The sequence below is a fragment of the Procambarus clarkii genome, chromosome 17 (assembly GCF_040958095.1).
Source record: "Procambarus clarkii isolate CNS0578487 chromosome 17, FALCON_Pclarkii_2.0, whole genome shotgun sequence".
In the NCBI taxonomy this organism is placed as follows: domain Eukaryota; kingdom Metazoa; phylum Arthropoda; class Malacostraca; order Decapoda; family Cambaridae; genus Procambarus; species Procambarus clarkii.
Genome location: NC_091166.1, coordinates 45,709,038 through 45,732,581, shown reverse-complemented (window position 1 = coordinate 45,732,581; position 23,544 = coordinate 45,709,038). Strand labels below are relative to the sequence as shown.

The following is a 23,544-nucleotide window of genomic DNA, read 5'->3' as shown; positions in this document are numbered from 1 at the left end:
TGAGAGTGATGGACACCGCCTTGACCACTATCTACGTGAATGTGAACACCTGAGAGACATTAGGAATATGTGTAGAATAATAAACCCCACATTGTTTGAGTTAGGAAAATATTTGTCAAATATTGATACTGTTCTTAAAAGATTTCCCCATTTTTCACCCGCAAGATAACGTAAGCTTTTAAGGGTTGATAGATGTTAATCTTCTTGTTTGAGGAGCTGTTCACTTGAGACAGTTAAGCAAGTCCCAGCTGTGGGTACAAGTGACAGGATGAACAACCCAGCGGGTTTTCTTCCTATTGGGGAGTGTTGTACATGCTGCTATGGCGGTGAGTCCACTCACAAGATGAGTGGCGCTGCCCAATAAACTCGCCCCTCGGGGCAAAATTTAAAAAAAAGTTAAACGTACTCACCTAGTTGTACTTGCGGGGGTTAAGCTTCGACTCTTTGGTCGTCTGAAAATGCGTGCATTAACTTCATAATGCTCTACTTCGCGTGTGTGAGGCGTCGCTGGATAATAAGCATCATTTTTTAATTTTCAAGGAACTTCATGTACTGGACTGGTTCACCAGTCCAGCAACGAGGAGGCCTGGTCGAAGACCGGACCGAGGGGACGCTACGCCCCGAAATCATTTCAAGGTAACCTCATGGTACCAGTTACACACGCTCTTACACGACTGGAAGAGTCTCATTACTTACTGCACATCAACAATTAAACGTAATTAGTAGAGGACAGTTTGTTTTTCACTGTACGCAGATGCAAAGCTTCTATCGTACAGCCTTTACTTCCCAAGTGCATTAAACAAGTGAACTGCGATTTCACCGATTTTTCTTCACGTGTAGAAAATTTCATGTTTGTTAGACAAAATTAGAAAACATGCTGAGGAGAAATTTAATGAAAATTTGTATTTTGCCAAAACAGTGATTTTGGGAAATATCCACAAATACAAGAAGAAAATATGTCCACTGAGAGGCTATGAGAGCAAGGATGAGAAAACTCTTGGGGTACCTATTTACTGCTAGGAAAACAGAGGAACCAGTTGAAAGTAAATATGATTAAACGTCTGTCATGCCGCGGGAATTCAACCCAGGACCCTCAGTTGTGAGTCGACGACGCAGACTACTGCGCTACATGACCCTTAACCCTATCAAATTATATTTATCTAAAAATTCGTCATCGTTCATGGCCAATAAAATGTTCATAATTAAATTATAATTCGTTTGCAAGTCTCGCAGAGTAAGTGTTTTGAGCCGGTGGTCGGGAGGAGGCCTGGTCGAGGACCGGGCCGCGGGGACCCTATACCCCGAAGCCATCTCAAGGTAACCTCAAGGTAAGAGACCTTTCAACCCTCCCATCCCCCATGACTCCCCACCCCGCCTCCCTGCACGCCAAACATGTTGTTTAGGTACAGCCTTGAATGGTCCACATTCCTGACCAGTAGCAATAATCCCCACATCACTCCACCAACACCAGAAGGCTGAGCTTTACCGACCCAAGAGCTTTGTCTTATCCCAACCTCATGGGATATGCAGAGTCGCGTTTCTGTCAGAAAATAGAACAGCTTCAAACTCGCACTGTATCTTGTGCTAACCACTCCTCCAATAAATGTACTTAAGGCATACAACTTGACCGTTGTGATCACTGCTATCATCTTATATCATGGTTGTTTTGTTGAACGCAAATTTTGCTACAATGTACCTACAAACAATTCTCAAATTATGCTACAATGTACCTGTTAATAATTCTCAAATTTGATTATAAAGTACCTATTAATTTTCTTCAAATTTTCTTACAATATACCTGCTAACATTCGTTAAATTTTGCCACAAATTTCCTACTTAAAATTATCTGTTAGATTAAGGACCTTCCCGAAACGCTATGCCTACAAGAATGTAAAAACATCAATGCTATGTCCTCACATAATCCCAACGTACCTTCTTGTATACATAAATAAATAAATAAAAATAAATACAAAAACTATATTGAAACGGCTTGCACTATGCCTGTTGTGTCACCACTATGACGTCACTACCTACAGGACCACATCAACAAAAAACATTTCAGCTTCTGATGCAATAATGTCGATAATTTGAGCAAATAACGAGAGACGACAGTGACCTACCTAACCCCCGGCCTCTCACCAGACCTGCCCCACCCACCTCCTACAAGGTTAAAGGATGACTGACAAAATCCAGAAATGGACAAATAAATGGTTGCTAGGATTTAACTCCAACAAGTGTAAGGTAATGAAGATGGGAAAGGGAAGTAGAAGATTTAAGAGGTATCAACACTATTAGGAGAAGGGAAGCGAACTATTAGGAGGAAGCGCCAAGCCATTACGACTATAAAGCACTATTAGGGGAAGGAAACAATGGGAGTCAGAGAGAGAAAAGGATTTTGGGCGGATGTAAAGAGAATAACATCCGACCATATGACACGCTAGAAAACACTTGAACACCGTTTAGAAAGTTAAATCAGGGTTCTTTCAATACAATGTACATAGCTTTTGTAAAGCCAAACTAGAATACGCAGCACCGGCCTGGAATCCGCACCCTGTGAAGCATAAAACCAAAATGTAAATAGAGCAGAGATTGGCGACAAGATTAGTGCCAAAGCTAACAGGGTTAGTAGTCTATGAGGATAAGTTCAAGAGGCTTGACCTCACTACCTTGCAGGAGAGAAAAATAAAGGGAACATGATCACAACATAGAGGATACGAAGGGGAATAAACAAGGTGGATTAGGACAACCTCTTTAATCTGAGACAGTAAGACGAGAGGACACAAGTGAGAGCTGGAGACGCAACAAGTGAGTCAAAGAAATGTCAGGAAATACTGGCACCGTGTACGGGTGATCAACAAGTGGAACGCACTGAAAGAAGTTGCGGTAGCCACCTCCACCCACAACTTTATGTCCAGATGTGACAAAGAATTTCAACGTCTGACAAGTTAAATGATAACACAACTGGTACAACAAGGCTAGTAGGGAGGAAGGGGGGGGGGGGGAGGGCAAAAAAGAGCTAGACCTCACATTTCCGTAGTCACTGGTAGGTAAGTACTGATAGGTAAGTATCTGCCAAGAAAGTGTGATGATTACGTCATCAGCTCACGAAGACACAAACAATGCTCTATTCTGTCAGGGACTCTTAATCATCCTATTGATTGGTCTTCCTGTAAAATAATATTTCCTTCCTGCCTCTACTCTACACAGACGCCGTCTTGTTGGCTCAGCTCTGATACACAATCTTCCCAACATGAACCTGAGTCCTGGCTTTGTTGCTGTTGACTCTTCCCTTTCACAGTACATACTCAAATGTTGTAACCCAAAACGTTACCTGACTTAAGCTTTAACCCCCTGTTCTTATTCTTATCTTTCACTTTATTCTTACCTTCTTTCTCTTTCTTGCTGCTCGCCTTTCATCTCACTCTCTTACCTTATTGATTTGCCTGTCCCTTCCTCTCTTTTCCCCCATCCGCATCTGGATCGCTAGTGCTCCCACAGCCTTCCAGATTTCCAGTTACAGCCCCCCACTGTGCCAGATAAGTCCACTACGGGCTCACCATAGCCTCGTGCTACTTGCCCCCCACTGTGCCAGATAAGTCTACTACGGGCTCACCATAGCCCGTGCTACTGGCAACTTTGTGTTCCCAGTAACTGAATCTAAAAACAACAACATCCTCTCCTTCCATCACACAACTAGATAATGGTCCAAGACGGACCGAAACGTCGTCGTTTGTCCGTGTTCTGATGTGTAGTTAAATAAATAAATAATAAATGTTTATTTAGGTAAGGTACATACATAAAGAGATTTTACAAAGTTTGTTGGGTTAATAGATAGAGCTAGTACATACAATGCCTAAAGCAACTATTACGCAAAGCGTTTCGGGCAGAAACGGGCAGTTTGGTCATCATATCTTCAGCCACGTTATTGTGACTCATCGTCTGCATATACTGGACCAACCTACAGATGTGAACAATGGAGCTATGTGAAGCAAGAGTACCTGAGGGGCCCCAAGCAGCCCTAGTCATCAATGAGAAGTTTGTTGTGCAAGACCGACCGGAAGGTCGAGATTGGTCTGCTGTGTATCAGGAAGTTACTGCTGTTCTACAGTCGTCGATGTGAGGCGGTTGAGAGAGTGTTTGCTGCTTGTTTCTGGAATTCAACAATATCCATAATAAATGCTCTCAGTAAGCACTTCCACATCCTTCTTTCCTTAGAACATAATGTAGAATTTATATGTATAGCCTGGCGTGCCTCCAACTGTCTCCAAAGATGTTCTCTACTTACTTCTCAGTTATCTAAGGTGTCCCATGTTTGCTGTCCCTTGCTTTCTTTTCACTGCGATCACGTAAACGTACAGCAGAATGATTGACCATCTTAACCCCTAGCATCAGTAACATGTTTTATCCTCCTGGTGACCTAGCGGTCCAGCAACGCCTCCATCAACCTCACCTCTGGGTAATTCCTTCGAACACATTCACAAATCCTACCTAGGCCTCATATACTCTCCTAGACACAACTTTCTCTCAAATTTCTACCAACTCTGACCTGAAAGCACCACACACACTTGAGGCACGTTCATCTCTCTTCCGTAACCAGGAGCTCTATGGAAACACACACCTACCAGTTACAGTAGATAACCCATACGTGAGAGAGAGAGAGAGAGAGAGAGAGAGAGAGAGAGAGAGAGAGAGAGAGAGAGAGAGAGAGAGAGAGAGAGAGAGAGAGAGAGAGAGAGAGAGAGAGAGCATTAAAATGACCTATGACCTAGGGAGTGTTTATAATTGTTAGTATTTCTTAAAGCATTTATCTTTGGTTTACTCCCGACCAGCCTATGTCTGTCCCATACCCCACACCATTTCCCTGCAAATTTGGGTGTTCCCCATGCATATGGCCTCCAACTTTGGACAGACAGAAAAACAGGCATTCTCTGTTATAGATTATTAATGATAATTACTTAATAATTCATTGTGTCAGGGGACAGGAAGCCAGCGTGTGTTAATACATAAGCTTTTATCGAGGTCCCCCCCCCACCACCAACGTCGAATTACTGACCCCGCCCAGGATGCAACCCCACTACAAGCTGACTAACTCCTGAGTACCTACTTAGTGCTAGGTGAACAGACGAATTAGGTGAAAGGAAATGTGCGCACCCATTTCTGTCCCGCCCAGGATTTGAACCCGGAATTCTGGATTGTACGTGGATAAAGGAACCTAACTGTACTACCAGGACCTTCATATTACCCTCAAATTACTAATAGTAATTTGCATTATTACTGTTGTCATGGTAATCTCTCAGGAAGAGAATAGGCCTGCTCCATCCTCACCTATTCTACCACATCACGTCTGCATATTAAAGAATTTACAGCAACAACAACAACTACTTCTCAACCATCTAGACAGTACCACCAGTCTACCTCCCCCAGGGCCCATCAGCCCATCGCACCTAGCAATGGCCAAGGATCACGCCATTGCCTGAAACAAGCAGTAATGGTAGTATGAGTGAATCGGCTCCCAGTTATCGCCGACACCAGCGCCCCCTGGACGGCCGTTTCTACTATATATAGAGGCTTCCCAGCCTTACCCAGCTAAAATAATCCTGCGTGCTCTACTGCAAAGATCTGTTGGCATACCTCGGTGTGGTAGCAGGTTAATGCAGACTGGCTCACAGTATTCCCGCGCCATTTTTATTGTTTGCACTTTAATGTAATGTAAATTTGATTGTTTGTTTCTATTGTTCATTTTGCACACTTTGATTAAAGCCAAGTTTGGATACTATTTTTATTTCATGTAATTGGTTAAGGTAATTTTCTTAGTAAAGTATTTTAATTTTTTTTCTCTATGATTTATCCTACAGTTGTCTCAGTGCAAAGTTGAAGAGCAATCTAATTTTTTTTTTTTTTTTTTTTTTTTTTTTTTTTTTTTTTTTTTTTTTTTTTGGCTTTATGCGACTGGCATTCCATCTGCCCTAGAGAGACATTGCTACCATCCATTTTCACGTCACACTGTTGATATCTTGTTACAGGCTGAGGATCGATAAAATTTATTTCCACATACAACAGCAGCAGCTTAAGTAGACATAATTTATCCCTCACCTTGGCTGTCGTTCTTGAGCCTGATCCTGCTGGTGGCGCCGAAGAAGACGTCAGCGAGGTCCCTGATCTCTGGAACAAATTGGTCGAGGCTGATGACATTGTGGGGCCCCGCCTGGGCCATGCCGTGGTCGGCCACCAGGAGAATGTTGACACAGTGCAGGAGGCCTCCCTTGGCCAGGCCTTCCACCAGGCTGGACACCTGCTTCTCCATCCTCACCAGCTGCTTGTCAACCTGCAAGGCCACGAGACGTGAGACAACAGTAGGGAAGGTCAATAAGTAGGCCCGGCCTCCTAAGGTTTCCCAACGTCAAGAAACTGTCGTACTAAAGTGCCATTATCCTAAACTACCAGAGGACACAAAACAGAAAACGAAACAGTATGTTAATTTCGTGAGCCGCTTCCTTTTTCTAGTACAACGATTGTACTAGAAAATATTCACGTATTGTTTGGCGTTAGGTAGAGTATACATCAAAATGCAATGATCTATTAGGAGTTCGAGCTGCAATAAGAGTGGAATGTCCGGTGACCTTTTTCCTTGCCAACTGGACCAAACACACACATTGCACCATCCATATAGGTACTGCATGTGCAACATATCATTCCATTGTGGATTTTAGGGCTTGCTAATCAACCTGAAAGAGGGCTTTTGTAGCATCAAGTTGATATTTGACATGGCTAGATTATTTCTGTAGCAGAGACGTATCATATATAAGAAAAAGATATTACGTCAAGTCTCAGGGTATCATTAACAATAAGATTTTTAAAACTAAGTAAATTACATATAATAAAAGGGATTAAAATGACCTCTTAAAACTCTAAAACTAGTGACCTCTAATTGTAACTGACACGCTAACTGTTCAATTGGACAAGGGTCCAACTGAGTTGAGTGGTGACCACTAGCCAGGTCGGACGTTCCTGAGATCTCTCCGCTCCTGGCTCCTGTTTACGTTGGGTGATTGCTGGTTTGCCCTGCTGGTGGTGGTTTGCCACTGACAGGGTGACGTTTGACTTAGCCATGGGGACTTCTCGCCCTCCAATGAAGAGGACGTTGTCGGCTGGTCTGGCATTTACGGTGCCAGTGGACCATCCGTTGGTTGGTGTCGCCCTGGTTGACGTGCTTCATGTGCAGCTGTTGGACCTGGTGGGCATCCAGCTGCTTCAGGGCAACCGTGCTGTGTTCAAATTCCACCTCCAGGCTGCCTTTCAGGCGTTTCTTGAGCGGTGTGAGGGGCGTGTTTACCCTCTCCCTGATACTGCTGGTTCTGTTAAGGTGGTGAATCTTAGTGTCACCTTGACATCTGTGGCGGTGCATGGTGCCCCCTTCGAATTTCAGGACGACTTTTTAACCTCCTGTTTTGAACGGTTTGGGACAGTGTTAACTGTTCGTTGGAACAAGGGCCTTGCCGGGCACTGTGTTGGTATGCTTGACGGCTCCCGCACCCTGACTGAAGTGAAGTGTACCGTCGTCGATGTCCGTGTTGGGTTACACGCTCCACTGCCTGTATCGGGGTCAACCGCGCACCTGTTATCGGTGTGGTCACGAGGGTCATCTGACTGCAACGTGGGAGCGACTGGTTGGGTGCATGTTTTTCATGCGGATGATTTTCCGCCCCTATTACGTTCGGACGGTTCTGAAGACGAAGTGGGTGCTGTGCCTGAGGCGCCTGATTGCCTGTCTGCTGCTCCGCCTGTTGAGGTGAATTCTATGGCCTGTGCGACACCTCTGGTACCAGCTGTGGCCCCTGGGGTTGTTGAACCGGTGTGTGTGGGTGGTGGGCCTGCGCTGCGTGTAGTGCGGGATGACCCGGTGGAGATTTGTGTCCCACCCCCGCCCGTGAATGTGGTACCGGCTCCCGGAGACGCGGGTTCTGCTGTTTTGGAGGTGGGGGGGGGGGGGGGTGGGGGGGGGGGGGGGCTTCGGCAGGGGGAGGTGCCTGCCGTGCCTGTGTGTGTTGGCGACTGTAGTTCTGCTCTTTCCATCCCTTTGCAGAAGCGTGTGCATCGGTATTCTGAAGCTGTTTCCCTGGATGATGTGGACAGTGCGGGCGATGTGGCCTCTGTGGACTCTTCGGACGGTGCGGGTGAGGATGGTGGCTGTGCCTGCGGAGGGGCCTGCTGGGAGTGGTGTGGTGAGGCCTGTCTCAAAGCATTCGAGGCGGGCTCGGAGTGTCTCCCCTTCGTGGTGTGCCTTGGGAGTTGGTGGAGGAGTATGATGCTCTGGCGTCCCCAGCCTTGGATGTTGGTGCTGTGAGGGCTCCGAAGTTGCTACCTATGCCCCCCCTCCTGTGTCTCCCACTGTTGGATCCCCGCAGTGGGGGGTTGCCCCTGATGATCGCGACCTCGTCATGGTGTTGTGGAAAGATGTGCGCCTGATGGCCTCGGCTCCTGTGCCCTGTGGTGGGTTCGATGCCGTGCCTGCATCCCCTGTGGTTCCCCCGCCTTCGTTGCCCTGGTCTGGGGGAAGCTTTGTCCCGATTGCTGGGGTCATTGGGGTCATGCCCTGTGAGGGTCCGGTGTTGGGCCATTATTGGGATGCCCGGGTGCTTCCGATCCTGCGGTGCTCATCCACTGTCTGGGTGTCAGGAGTGAAGGAGTGTGTTTATAGGGTGCCGGATAGATGTCTCAGCCGAAGGCGCCGCCTGGTGGCCGGGTGTCCCCTGACACGTGGGTGATTTGGGATGCGTACTGCTTGCACTTTCCGATATACAAGTTTCCGGAGTAATATTAGTTGACGTCTTGCGCACGCTGCTACGCCGTGCGTGGATCCGCTGCCACCGTGAACTCGACATCCCGCCCTGCGGTGCGGGAGTCTCCCTCTAACGTCCGCCTCTGTTTTCGTCGCCACTCCTCTCTCTACGACCCGACACATCTAACACTTTTGACTTTCTTCTCCTCAACGTCAACGCGTCTTCCTACATCTGTCCTGGTGCAGTCATCGCGAGGGTAAACCCTTTATGCAAACTGCACCTATTCTCAAGAAGAAGAAGGGTCCAACTAAACGATGAGCTTTGTTCTTAACCTAGTAACAGTCTCAGAAAGGAATGGTAGCTTTTACTCTGCAACGCACAGTAAGGAAACCAACACAGAAATGGGCCTTAATGCTAGAAGAAAATGTCCTGGTGGATACAGGCGATGTTAAATCTTCAATTAGCAACCTCAGACTTAACACAATGGTACATTACCGGTCTCTCCTATCAAAGTATTCTACAGGATCGTCTTCTCCACGGATCACAGAAAAGGAGGAGTCCTAAGAGACATTATTGATAGACACGTGATCCCTATCAACACCGACTGATCTGACAGACTCCCAACATCTTAGCATCTCCTCCCCCATGAATCTCACCCATCACCCTCAACCTAAACTGTCTCCCTTCTTCACTCTCCACCTCAAGTGCCGCCCCAACACCTTACTGTCACTGTGTTCACTCTTCACTCACCTCAGGAGAGTCGGGTCCCGTGGCGTGGCCCTGGTAGTCGGGCTCGTCGAAGTAGAGGGAGACCCAGTCAGGTCTCTCCCCAGCAGGCAAGTTCAGCCACTCCAGCACCTGCAGCAGAACAGCTGTGTCACACCCACACCTGCTACCACAGCCACACCCACACCTGCTACCACAGCCACACCCACACCTGCTACCACAGCCACACCCACACCTGCTACCACAGCCACACCCACACCTGCTACCACAGCCACACCCACACCTGCTACCACAGCCACACCCACACCTGCTACCACAGCCACACCCACACCTGCCACCACAGCCACACCCACACCTGCCACCACAGCCACACCCACACCTGCTACCACAGTCACACCCACACCTGCCACCACAGCCACACCCACACCTGCCACCACAGTCACACCCACACCTGCCACCACAGTCACTCCCACACCTGCCACCACAGTCACACCCACACCTGCCACCACAGTCACTCCCACACCTGCCACACCTACCAAACACACAACACACATCACTGGCAAGCAAGCAACTAATCCATGCTAGTTTATATTAGAAGAGAACATATGTGTGCAAGTCGTCGACTTAATTTATCTCTAAGTTTATGTATAAATATACGTCATGACACGTTTCAATTATGCTTCCACCTCCTTTGACACACTGTATACGACCAACAAAAAATAGCTGTTATTTCTATGAAACAAGAGACTGCTTTTATGAATTGTATGGTGATGAGTCTGACCTTGAGGACCCGCTGCTGGTAGGGGATGGAGTGATTATAGTTGAGCCAGTAGGTAGGATGCCTTCCTTGAACGTCCGCGTCTGACCCCGGCCAGAAGAAGGTGGCGCTCTTCTTTCCCTGGAAATACACCATCTCTGAGTCTTATTAAACACAAAGGAAACGTATAAACATAATATACATAATACCTCTCATAGTATGGAGCTCCAGCAGTGCTGGCAAACTTCAACATTCGACATTCGTTTATGCATTTTATAGGATGGAAAATTATGACAAAATGATTGCCAACCTTCGTCATACCAGAATTGCAACATGCAACAGCGGTGAGGTACGCGCGATAAAACACACCAGGATGTTAGAGAACAACCCGTCCTCGACTCAAGTCCATTACATCCAGCGGTCGACCCCACAGACGCATTCATAAATTTTAACATGCTGTTCATTCAAAACGGGAATTTTCTCAAGTATAAATTAATATTATAATATATTAGCATATTGTGTATATATAGGCATAGGCATAGGTTAGGTTAGGTGTTTAGGTTCGGTTGGCGATTATTTGCATTTGTAGTACGTGGGTGAAGCATTTATAGCGAAGTGGTTCGAACAAAACTCGTCAGTGAAGCACTTGTTCCGGATATGTTCGAACGTCAGCAGTTGTGAGTCGTGTGTAAACCGCTTTTCATTCATAAACAGGGGGGTTTGGCGGGTGCATGGAATCACTTTTGGATCTTTGTTTGGAGGACGGGCTGCAGAGAGAGTGCGGGACGTTCTCTCATATGATTACTGGAGCTAAAAGTCACTAACGTTACATTAAGGCTACACAACTTTATATTTAGACTACACACCTTAATATTAAAGCTTCACAACTTTAATATAAAGTTGTGAAGCTTTAATATAAAGCTTCACAACTTTAAATATATGAAAAAGTTGGATATGGAAAATGGGTTTATTCTGGCCACAGCCCCAGAGAACATGGACGCCATCTATCTAAAGAACGTGTAAGCGAAATACGAAAAAATATACAATCTTAAGAGTTAGAGACGGCTGGACCTGACCACTGGACGAGGTGATTGTGTGCAACGCCAAACATTTTAAAAGGATATATGTAAAAGTTAGTTCTATCTTATAAAACAACATATATATCTTATCACACCCGTTCGTGATGTTTGAAGACGAAACGAAACCAAAAGAGACGTATTATGTTCACAAGATAATTGCAAAAATGTCAACAAACAAAATATGAACACGCTGTAGGTTCATAAGAGTTCAGTAAGTAGCTACTTGACTTCAACCTCCTGCAAATGCAAGGCAATAAAGATGAGAGCAGCAGATAGTAGACCAGAAGATCAGTGTTTTCATTTAGAATGTAATCTCAAAGCTTCGGAACAGAAAGAGGATCTTATTAAAGATATTTCAACAAAAACATCACTGGAGGCTCACTAGGAAGGGAGGTGGTGGATGCAGCCTACGTACACGGTTTCAAATGTAGATATGATAGAGCCCAATAAGCTCAGGAACCTGTACATCAGTTATTGATAATTGAGAGGTAGGACCCATGAGCCGAAGCTCAACTCACCGCAAGCACAATTAGGTGAGTACACCTAGGTGAGTACATAAGCCGGATAACATCAGCTGGTCAACGTAAGATCAATGATGACATCAAGGAAACTTTCCGACTGTTACATTACACCACCTCCTGGAGACCAGTACATAGTTAAGACTGGCTAAAGCCTCAACAACAGGGTGATCACTGCATGTTAGTGCTAAGGTTTCACTTGACAAGCATTCCTTGCTGTAAGGGGACAAATTTTATCCCGAAACTGTTTATACACAGAACCCACCAATTAGCATAAATAATGATAAATAACATCCGAAAAATGGCAATTTTTAACGCTTAAACCATTTCACCTGGAAACACTTTTGATAATTCTCCATTCCTAAGTAAATATAATCATCAAACAATACCGATTACAGAGAATAGCTGTTTGTCCAAAGTCGGACACCAGACCCTTGGGATGAGCGTTATCCAAATTCGTAGGGGAAATGGTCTGGGGTACGGGACGAACATAGGCCTACCCCGACCAGCCTAAGTTAAATGATTTAAGAAATATCAGTAATTATTCAACCCCCTTCCCCCCTTCCCGGTTCAATCTCACGGATTCAGTTTTGGTCAAGTGTGAAATTAGGGTTGGCATGTACAAAGTTTTCCTCATCAGAACACATTTTTTCCTTAAATACAGTAGTTTCATTCCTCCAAAATAATATATTCTGTGAAAGGGAAGAGAGGGTAAGTTGGGGGGCGGCGGACGAGAGGGAGAAGGGGTGGAGGAGGAGAGGGGAAGTAAGTAGTAGGCGTACACCAGTCTCAGGAGACTATGGAGTTGCGCTCTGTTCAAGTTCAAGTATATTTATTGAGATAAGCAATAAATACATCTCAAAGGAATAGAGTAGCTTAGGCTATTTCTACCCCCCCCCCCCGCTCTGGTTGTCGGTCTAGAGTGGCCTCTCCATGGCGCAAACCCCAGGGTAGGTTGATACTGGGGCTGTTACCCATGCAGCAGGTCCCTCCCCCCCTTCTCCACGGTGCCGATTTTTTTTTTAGGTTTCCAATGGAAAGGCAAACGTCATTACGATTGGTTCCAGCGCCATGAAGTAAATTAGTAATTATCAAAAGGCACCAAGCCGGTGTGAGAGGGAGGGTAGATGGGCGGGGGTAGATGGGGAAGGGAGGAAGGCAAGGGGGAAGGATGGGTGGGGAGGGAGGATGGGCGGGGGGGGGGGGGGGGGTAGGCGGGAGAACAGGCGGCGGAGCGCGAAGGGGGAGGGAGGACGAGAGGGAGGGCAGGAAGGGGAAGGACGAGGATAATGGGGGAAGGAGGGAAGCCCCGGTGGAGAGGAAGAAGGAAAGAGTAGGGAGGGCGAGAGGAAGGGGAAAGAGCGGGGAGAACGAGGGGAGGAGAAGGATTTGCAGAAGGAAGCGAGGGAGAGGACACCCGGGCACTACCGGGTACCCCTCGTATATGTATGGAGAGAGAGAGAGAGAGAGAGAGAGAGAGAGAGAGAGAGAGAGAGAGAGAGAGAGAGAGAGAGAGAGAGAGAGAGAGAGAGGAGAGAGAGAGAGAGAGAGAGAGAGAGAGAGAGAGAGAGAGAGAGAGAGAGAGAGAGAGAGGAGAGAGAGAGAGAGAGAGAGAGAGAGAGAGAGAGAGAGAGAGAGAGAGAGAGAGAGAGAGAGAGAGAGAGAGAGAGAGAGAGAGAGAGAGAGAGAGAGAGAGAGAGAGAGAGAGAGAGAGAGAGAGAGAGAGAGAGAGAGAGAAGATATGGACGGATGGATGGATAGAAGGAGGGATGGCTGAGAGAGAGACACCAAGGCAACGCCAGGTACTCCCCCCCCCCCCAAGTACCATATAAATACTAATAATATCATTGTACACAAATCAGTTTCCTCATGTTCAAATCCTGGTTATACTAATCAAAGGGGAGGGGGCAGTAGCACATTAACTCTCCCCTTTTAATAAATAATAACAAAACGATGCAACACTGCTCTTGACATCCGCACCCGTAATATACCGTCTTGGCGAGTGCAGGCCACTTTATAGCCAATATGTGGCAACTCGGATTAACCACGAACTTGCCTTTGTGCACATACCGGCTCCGATGCGGCTCCTACAGGCGTCAATTCACTGATAGACAATGAACGTAACTATGTGGCCCTGCTCACTGGGCTGCCCCATACCAGTAAAATCCCACTTAAGGACACTGGTAACATCAGCTTACTCCTGTTCCAGAGCTAGAACTGGTCGACTGTAAAACAACTTTACGGAAGATGGGAAGGTCGGAAGAGGTTACGGAAGACGGAAGATCACATTAAACATAAAAAAGACCTACTACATCTTATTTGGAAGCAAATCAACAAATGCAATTCAGCTTCAGATAGATAATGTTAAAATCAGCAATAAAATTTATGTTAAGTTCCTTGGCCTATTCTTAGATAAGAGACTCAACTTCAGCACCCACATACAACACATAACTAAGAAAGTCTCTAAAAGAGTTGGTATATTCTCTAAGATCAGATATTATGTACCCAACTCTGCTCTCCTCTCACTATATTATGCACTTATCTATCCTTATCTTACTTATGGTATCTGTGCATGGGGTTCAACCTCTGCAAACTACCTCAAGTCCATCATCACTCAGCACAAATCTGCTATCAGAACAATAACAAACTCTGCTTTCAGACAACACTCAGCTCCCCTGTTTAAATCCCTAAACATGCTAAACATAAATTGACTCCACACATTCTCTTGTGCCAATTACATTTACAAAACCTTTTTCTTAAGTGCATACCCTGTTCTGAAACTCTTCCTGGACAGATGTAATAGAACACATACTCACCACACCAGACATAAATATCTCTTTGACATCCCCAGAGTCAAACTTAATCTGCGTAAACACTTTATGTAAATAAAGGGACCTAGTCTATGGAACTCACTTCCTAACGAATTGAAAAGCTGTCAAACTTTTGCTTTATTTAAAAATAAAACCAAAAACTACCTAATTTCATCTTCATAGTTTCATACCTAGTGCTTTAAACTCGCTCACTATCCAGTGCGAGTTTATCCTCTGAATCTGTATCTGTATTTTGTGCTACCCAATCCCTCAATATATGTACCTAAGCCATATAACTTTTCCATTGTAATCATTGATATCATCTTATATCATGGTTGTTATATTGAACACATATTGTGTGCTACCCAATCCCTCAATATATATGTACCTAAGCCTTACAACTTTACCATTAAACATTGCTGTTATCTTATATGTACTATCAGTGTGTGTGATGTCTGTCTATATATGTATTAAGACGATGTACTGAACGGGGTGAGAATAGCTTGAGCTACCTCATCCCTTTGTGTGTATTTTACTTCAATAAACTTATTTCAATTTCAATCAGTGTGCTTTAATGTGCCTACTAATCTTTGTCATATCATCACTCAAACTATCAATGCTATGAGTCAAAGCTTCCAATGTGCTTTAATGTGCCTACTTATCTTTGTCAAATTTTCTTACAATGCACCTGTTAACATTTTATAAATTTTGCTAGAAATTACATACTTAATATTATCTGTTAGATTAAGGACCTGCCCGAAACGCTGTGCGTACTAGTGGCTTTACAAGAATGTGAACACATCATGCTATGTAGTCTCATAAACCCAATGTAACTTCTTGTATATACCTGTATATAAATAAAAAATAATAAATAAAGAAGAATCAAGGGGCTTACCAAGAAACAGGCGACCTGTACAACGACTTCTATATGAAGGAATAGATGCGATTGCAAGACATTATGGCGTGTCCAGAATGTGGCTGTGTGAGGAGCCTAGTCATGCTTCCTAAGCTGTACCAGGTTGAAGAAGGAACCGTGAGGATTATTGGCGAAGAATCGTCGCCCCAAGTGTAACTTGAGGCTCTGGTGCAGTCATTGACACAGTCAACGTCAAGGAGAATCGGTTAAACCAGGTAGGGAGTGAGATGCTATGAACAGTATAATTCTAGTTCTCCTACAGTGCACGGTGAAGTAAAGTGATGTGTGGTAGACTATGTGAGTTGCCATATGGTATTGTTTTTTGGTTTGCGGCAGTCTAATGAAGCTCTCCCTCATGGGGAGCACATGACCCCGGGTTACCCCTCATTGGGTAATCGTCACCGGCGAGGACCAATGAACTCGTGTGCTTACATTCAGGCTCCCAAAGCCAGGGCCGCAGCCCAGGTGTCCACGAGCGCCAGCACCGGCGGCGACATCAACTAACATGGAATTTGACAAATCTGAAGTAGGCTATCACCCGGAAATTTACAAAAATCAAAAACTATAATTCACATATAAAATTTAGACCGTCTTAAATATAGCTAAAGTTACTTTTGCCAGTCTGAAATGTTACTGCGAGGGTGAGGCTTACTGAAGGTAGAGAAGACTGCAGGTAAGCAACATGGATCAGTGTGACCAAGGCTTACCTGGAGGATCAGTGTGACCAAGGCTTACCTGGAGGGTCAGCGTGACCAAGGCTTACCTGGAGGGTCAGCGTGACCAAAGCTTATCTGGAGGGTGAGTGTGACCAAGGCTTACCTGGAGGGTGAGTGTGTTCCAGATGGGCTCGCCGCCCCACCACGACGCATTGGACATGGTTGGGCTGTTGAGCGTAAACAATCCCTGGAGGACCGGGTCGTAGAAATAATTGCTGACGATGCCGTGGCTCTCCGGGTAGAGCCCCTGGAGGGAGGGAGAGCTTGTTTGAGACCCAGTGCTTGGAGGAAGGGAAGGGAACTTTCGGGAGAAAACGCTAAGCCATTACCACTATATAGGGCTACAACCCGTTCTCGCACTTTCGTAGTCAATATTGACTTATTAAATATAGTATGTTTAGTATGTCACATATGCACGTATTAAATAAGTCAATATTGATTGTAAGAAAGTGCGAGAACGGGTTGAGGGCTAGGAAAGGATCAGGATAAGGATTTGGGATGGTGCCCAACGACTTAGACGGTCGGGGATTGAGCGCTGACCTGCATGAAGCGAGACCGTTGCTCGATCATCCAGCCCAAGCGGTTGGGCAGTGTGAGAAGTCGAGGAGAGGCGTGGTAGGTAAACAAGATTAAACACTAAAGGGTTGTAATTAAATACATAACACATTTTTGCTGCTAAACTTTATGCAGTTAAGTGCCAGAGTTCCTCACAATTTTGTTTATGTGAATCAACATTTCAAGGATTAAGAAACTCAAGTCAATTGTTTAAAGAAAAATAATTGCTATTGTTAAAGAAATAAATTTTATGTTCCAATAAAACTGTTTCGAGCCCTGGGGAACACAAGAAAGAGTGCTTTAATGTTATCCGAGCTTGTCTGTTAATCACATGTTATATGTGATTTACAATTTATAGGTCCCTCTAGCGCAGTAGTCAGCGCACTCGGGTCACAACCCATAGGTCTAGAGTTCAATTCCCGCGACATCACGAACGTCTGTGCAGGAATTAGGTATCTGTGTGTTAGGCAACTGTTGTAGGCTGCATCCTGGGGAATGTCAGCAGTTGGCCTAGGGACACCGCGATAAGATTACCAAACTTCCTGTCCCTGACAACGGGTACCCTCGTGATGACGTGTATGTTATGCTGTCAACCTTAACGGTGCCCGTGAAGGGTTACGAGAGATCATGTGAGAGTTACATGCCAGTTTCTCTCGTGTGACCAGTGGTGGTCCGGCGGGGCGTCTCCCACACCACCAAGCAGGCGGAGAGGCTTTGAAAGGTTCCTTCATTAATGCCATGCAGCTGGGTCTAGCCCTGGCACTTTATCTCATCCTAAAAACCTTTCCTCTCACCCCACTAATTCTTCCCCTATCCCCACTCACCCTACAGGGTATCTTAACCTATATTTAATTGATTGATTGATTCATTCATTCACATTGTGAAGCCCTATAGGCTTCCCCCCTATATAGCCCTATATAAGCTGTAGCTTCATTTGCTTACACCTAAATTCGACCCTGGTTGGGGAAGGAGAATGCGACTAATTTAATATATTAGGTTAGGTTAGGTTAGGCATGAACATCCTCCCCGGCTTGGTGCTTTTTGATAATAACTTACTATGCTTGAACATAATGGATTTATCTTGATTAGGCTAATTAGATTGGGAAGGCCGAAATTTCTAGTAACATGCAGAATGGGACATCTGGTAGCCTGAAAATGACCTCAATAAGCGACATTGGAATTTTTTCTGACATCATCTAAGTATTCAACTTTGGGTTGAATACAGGCAATTTTGGAATACGGTTATGTTATTCTGTATGCAGAAAGTCAGCCACCAGCATTAGTTGATGTTCTCATCCTTCAGTAACTGTTATGATTAAGAAGTCATTAGCAGGAATAGAGTTTCAAGTAGGTTTTCTTGTGAATGGTCAACGACACGTTAGTATATACTTACCGTGACTATAGTATAGTGATTAGGAAACGTGACGGTGGGGTACGAGGAAAACATGTAGGGGGCGTGGACCCCCTTCTGGGCCAGCTTCTCAATGGTGGGGGTGAGCCCCCTCTTGAGGTAGTCTGCTCGGAAGCCATCAAGGGAGACCAGCAACACTGGACGGCGGCCGTAGTCCCTCGGGCAGCGCGCCGCCTCCAGTCGCTCTGGCAGGAGCCCGTCATTTCCGGCGCTCAGCGTCACTCCCAGCACCGCCGCCACCACCACCAGCAGCACCATACAGCACTTGAGGAGACACAAGATGGTGGTCAGAGATTGAGGAGGAAGAACAGGGTGTACTGGGCAGGGTGTTGTGTGTTAATGGTGGGGGTACAGGGCAGGGGTATTGTGTGTTAATGATGGGGTACAAGGCAGGGGTGTTGTATTAATGATGTTTTTTAGCATCTTTGAATTGATCAACCAGATCACCTGATTGCTAGCAGGTGATCAGTACGCCATGCGTACAAGAGTGGCCGAAGTGTGTACTCAACTCTGCACGTTAAATACGTCAGGAATGAAAAATTTCCTCTACTACTGTTTGTTGCAGCGTCAGTTTATTTCTCATACTAAACTCCAGTCCTACTTTGATCGACCCAGGGATAGGTGGGTGCTATATGCCTATTTCCTCAGCTTGGGAGGCGACACATGTTGAATTTTGTTAGAAAAATTCGTAACTACTTCCATAGCTGAGGCCTGCGAGCTGGACGGGTATAAAGAGTCACAGTCTATTGGTACCAGAGTGATGTTAGTGGGTAGCCTTTGGGTCTCTGCTTGTAATCTTAATATGAAGTGTGTTGTCTTGCATCCTCTCCGAGAGAGGGGTCCAGGCTATGCATCACAGTCACCATCCATTTGTCTCGTGTTTCTGTCTTTCATGTGACTCCTTCACTTCTGTAGTTCAGAGGTTTCCAGGCCACTACAAAATAACCTTTATCAACCCTAATCACTTAGTTATATTAATCGGTTTGTGCTTGGCTGTTCTTTACGTATTAGTTTAGATTTAATTCCCCTTGATGGTTGTAGGTGAGGTTTGAAATATACTTCTAGCAATTCTCTCAAGAATCGGAGTTGATTCAATACCGGTTTAGGGGTCTTTGCAGCCGGTAGGTACCTATAAGTTTTACTTTACGAGTGTTTTTTAGGGTTCCGGTAGTACAGACGGCTTCGTTCTCGCGTCACAATCAAGAATCCCGGATTCGAATCCCGGGTGGGACAGAAATGGTTGGGCGCATTTCACATCACCAAATGCCTTTGGTCACTTAGCAGCATGTAGGTACCCAGGAGTTTGTCAGGATGTTGCTTGCTGTAGGGTTGCATCCTGGGGGAAATTGGCTGTAATTCGATCTCGGGGGTTGAGGGGGGGGGGGGAGTCGTTTATTCAAACGTTTATACACACACTCCGGCTGCATGTCCCCCGACAGAATTAATTAAATTTATTTATTTTAGGGTAGCCATTATCCTGCTACTTACGGTTGAATTGTCCCCTCGCTATGATGAACACGTCTTTGGGATCAGTCACTGCACGGACGACCATAGCCTAAGAACGAGTTGTAGCCTAAACACCTCAGAGTCAATTTCCGCAGCAGGATACAGACTTTTAGACCTTTCTATTTACTTGATCTTTCCTTCACCTGTCAGTGAATAGGCATCCGGTAGCTAGACAACCCACCTCAGTCCAGATACATTTGCTGGAAGGGTATAGGAGTACCCTTCAAGGTTGCTCCTTCTCCAAGGAGTACAAGGCTTGCTGAAAGGAAGGAGTTGTAGACTATTTCTTCAGATATAGTACTTGCAGGATAGTCACGCCTCGGTGGATGATTGCGTTAAAACCTCCATCCACAGGACAAATTTTGTGTAATACAGGTATTTGGAAATTAGGGTTTGTCCCATGTGACGCTCGAATTTCTCAAACATTAATTTTGAACAATGTATTATCAGATGTTTAGAAGATAGACAGTGAAGAGGTAATATTAACTCAGGGTATTACATGTCCAGTTGAGCACATGCCACTGATTCAAGTCAATTTAAGGTCGAAATTTACCTCAGAAGTTTGAACCATTGGTGTTAGTGCCCAATTGTTCTTTCCAGGTGCTGATGTGATCCTGGATAATGATCTTGCTGGTGGGCAAGTTAAGGGGGCATAGGTTAGATTATTAAAAGCTGTTCTAGTGCAATCAATATTTATTGACGTTTTATATGTAAAAAGGGCTGCAACTGGTCCAAGTTTCAGCATCGCAGCCTAAATACAAAGAGAGAGAGAGAGAGAGAAAAAAATACGTATTTTAGACGATTTTTCAACGTGTTGCTACAAACACAAGTGTCAACCGAAATCATTTCTATGACACTCAGCTATCACATTAGCATATAGTAAAGGTTTTGTTGCCAGATTTCTATCCCAAATGTATTTAGTGCAATAATACAAATGTTCAAAGTTTCCCTAAAAATTATGCAACAAAATTATGTTTATAAACATTTATAAAATCAATAAATGGACTTGGGAAAACAATGCGGAAATAGATTTTAGAGACAAACTCTACATATAATGTGCAAGTTTCATGTAAATTGAATAAAAAATGAAAGTGTAGAGATAACGTTTATGTTACCTGAAAATAAATAAGTAAAAAAATGGAGTCTTAAGGTGCTGCCATCTGTGGCTGAGGTTGACATCAACCAATTTCCTCCAAAACTGGCACCCTTACAGATAGGCTTACGTGCAGTCAGGTGTATAAGTTTCATGCAAATCGTCCGATAAACAAATAAGAAAAAAATGGAAAAAAATCTATTTTTTTTTATAAAACTATTATTTTTTTTATTATATGCTATTGCGATAACTGAGAGACATAGACATGATTTCAGTTGACACTTGTGTTTGATGTTAATTTTTGACCATTTTGGAAAATTTTTGACACATAATTCAATATTTTTTCTCCCTTCCTATTTATGCTACGACGCTGAGATTTGGACCAGATGAAACCCTTTTCATATACAACTAGTCAAAAAAAGTTTAATTGAAATCGAACTAGTTTTCATTTATTGCATATTTTTGGAAATTTGTGAACCCATGGCCCCTTAAAGGGAACGAACACCCCATTATGGTAGTAGAACCTAAGGTTGAACAAGCACAAAGTATGCAGAGGATGGTGTGATTTACCCTGAGTGCTGTAACCAGATGAATAGATTGCAAGTCTGAAGGTAGTCTTGCCACTACATAGGTATATTGTACTGAGACTAGGATCCCTCCAAAGGTGGAGTGGAAGGTAGATCTTGTGGCTACCTGTATGAGGAGACTGAGCCTGAAGCAGAGGGCTCCACCTCAACCTAGCATGGAGGATGGTGCAGATGATGAGGTCAGAGTTCTGGTGTCTCATATGTTCGCACCAGAATTCGAGTTCGGCCACACCTTAGGTGAGTTGCAGGGCTGACCCCCAGTCTTTCTTAATGTTGCTAGGAGGCCATCCCATTGTTGAAAGAACTAAAGGAGGCGATGGGATACTATTTCCATGATCAGCTTCTGATGAGACGATGGAGAGCAGCCTTTAGCTTCCTCATCAGACGACTGAAGTAGTTAGCCGACGCGTTCTTCCTAGTTAGTGCCAGAAGAGAGTACTCCAAAGACGGACATCATGGCATCGCCAGTGTGTGTCAAGACTGTTGAGTTTTACGCTTGGCCCAAGATGAAGAAAGATGTGGACAGATTTTGAAGCCTATGTGGAGTGTGTGGGATGTTGTTAGAACCTGACCAAACAGTTTCTTGGGCCCCATTGCAACCAATTGTCGTTGCTCGGCAACTTTTCCACAAGTCGTAACGGAAAGCTTGAGACTAATGCCCAGAACAAGGTCTTGGAACCTTGAATCTGTTCACCCTGATGTGTACCACAACCAGATTCTTGGAGTCCTATGCTGTCCGGAACATCGGGTCCTAAGCCCTTATTAAGCATCTGGTGAGTTTATTTTCTTTGTTTGGTTTGTCCCGGGTGATCCAGATAGATAACGGGAGCAACTTCAGGTCGGCCATTTTCACTGATTTTATAAAGCTTGTGGGATAGAGCATAAACTCTTGGGTCCATATCATCCCCAGAGCCAAGGGGCGATCAAGATGCGACCAGACCTTGAAGCAAATGCTCAAGCTACAGGGAAGTGTTCCGAGTTGGAGTGGGATAAGTCTTTCATATTTTATTTGCCACTTATGAAGGGTTATAGAATTCCTCCCTTCGAGCTGATTTTCGGACACCAGGTAAGGGGGGACCCTTGAAGATACTCTGCAAGAAGCTTATGAGGAATGTAACTTTGTCCGAGGATGGTCAATTCCCGATTGACATCAGGAAAAGGTCGAGTTTTAGTATGGAATTGCCGCAACAATTTATGGACACTTAAGGAGGTCATACAGAACCGTCATGACAGGAAAATTAAGGCCAAGCAAAGGAGGTTTGAGCCAAGTGACCTTGTTTTTGTGTTCAAACCTCGAATGGGGACTTTCATGTCCCACAAATTTTATGGGCCCTACAGAGTCGTTGAGAGAGATTGGATGATTTAGCCTACAAGGTGTGTCACCTGGAACAGTCAGCAGGTAATCGTTGTCCATCAGAATAGACTGAAGTATATCAGGGCCTAGTCGTGTGGGCTGCACTGTTAGTTGTGGTCCCAGGACTGAGGAAGATTCGGGTGGTAGGAAATTGGCTATCCCAGATCTGCTTCCTTTTAGTTAAATTAGGGAGATGCTATGTCATTCACAGAAGGTCCAATGTGATGAGGTTCAGCAGCTGCTGGAGATGCTTGACGAACGTGACGAACCACCTTTTGGGAAATTCCTGCTCAGACAAACCTCATATGTCATCTGTGTTTTTCAAAATGGGAATTTTAGGTTTTCACAGTAATCATTAATTTGTCATAAAATACGGGATCACATTTTCTCCGGAAATTCAATTTGATAATCCACCATATCCTGAAATGTTTAATGTAATGGCAGATGTCTTACCTTGTATACGTCTTTCAGATTTAACTTAGGTACTATGGACATGAACTCCCAATTGAGTTTTAAAAGCTTGTATAGTGTGAAATTTATTATTAATGTACAAACCTTAATTTCATATCAATGAATTTTGTTTTTGTTTTGGCGTAATCTGTGTGTAACGTCAAAAATTAAATTTTCAAAGTTTAAAAAGTACTGCCAAGTAATTGCATTATCATTTCTCTAGATGCAGAGGGGAATGTTTTGAATGACGGGAGAGCCTTGTCACAACCTTAATCGTATTTTGTTT

At 44.7% G+C, this 23,544-nt stretch overlaps 1 protein-coding gene across 3 annotated transcripts in view; it reads right to left on the bottom strand.

Moving 5' to 3' along the window:
• LOC123772503 (venom phosphodiesterase) overlaps positions 1 to 23,544 on the bottom strand; it is a 73,029-nt gene that overhangs the window by 39,279 nt on the left and 10,206 nt on the right. For all 3 annotated transcript variants that reach the window (XR_011228911.1, XM_045765730.2, XM_045765731.2), the window contains 5 exons: positions 18,251 to 18,532; positions 16,406 to 16,549; positions 10,288 to 10,404; positions 9,531 to 9,638; positions 6,094 to 6,325 (listed from right to left, as the gene is read on the bottom strand). Coding sequence is in view for 2 of the 3 variants with exons in the window: in XM_045765730.2 (XP_045621686.2) it covers positions 6,094 to 6,325; positions 9,531 to 9,638; positions 10,288 to 10,404; positions 16,406 to 16,549; positions 18,251 to 18,532 (883 nt within the window). In the remaining variant the exon portion in view is untranslated. The remainder of the gene's footprint in view (positions 1 to 6,093; positions 6,326 to 9,530; positions 9,639 to 10,287; positions 10,405 to 16,405; positions 16,550 to 18,250; positions 18,533 to 23,544) is intronic.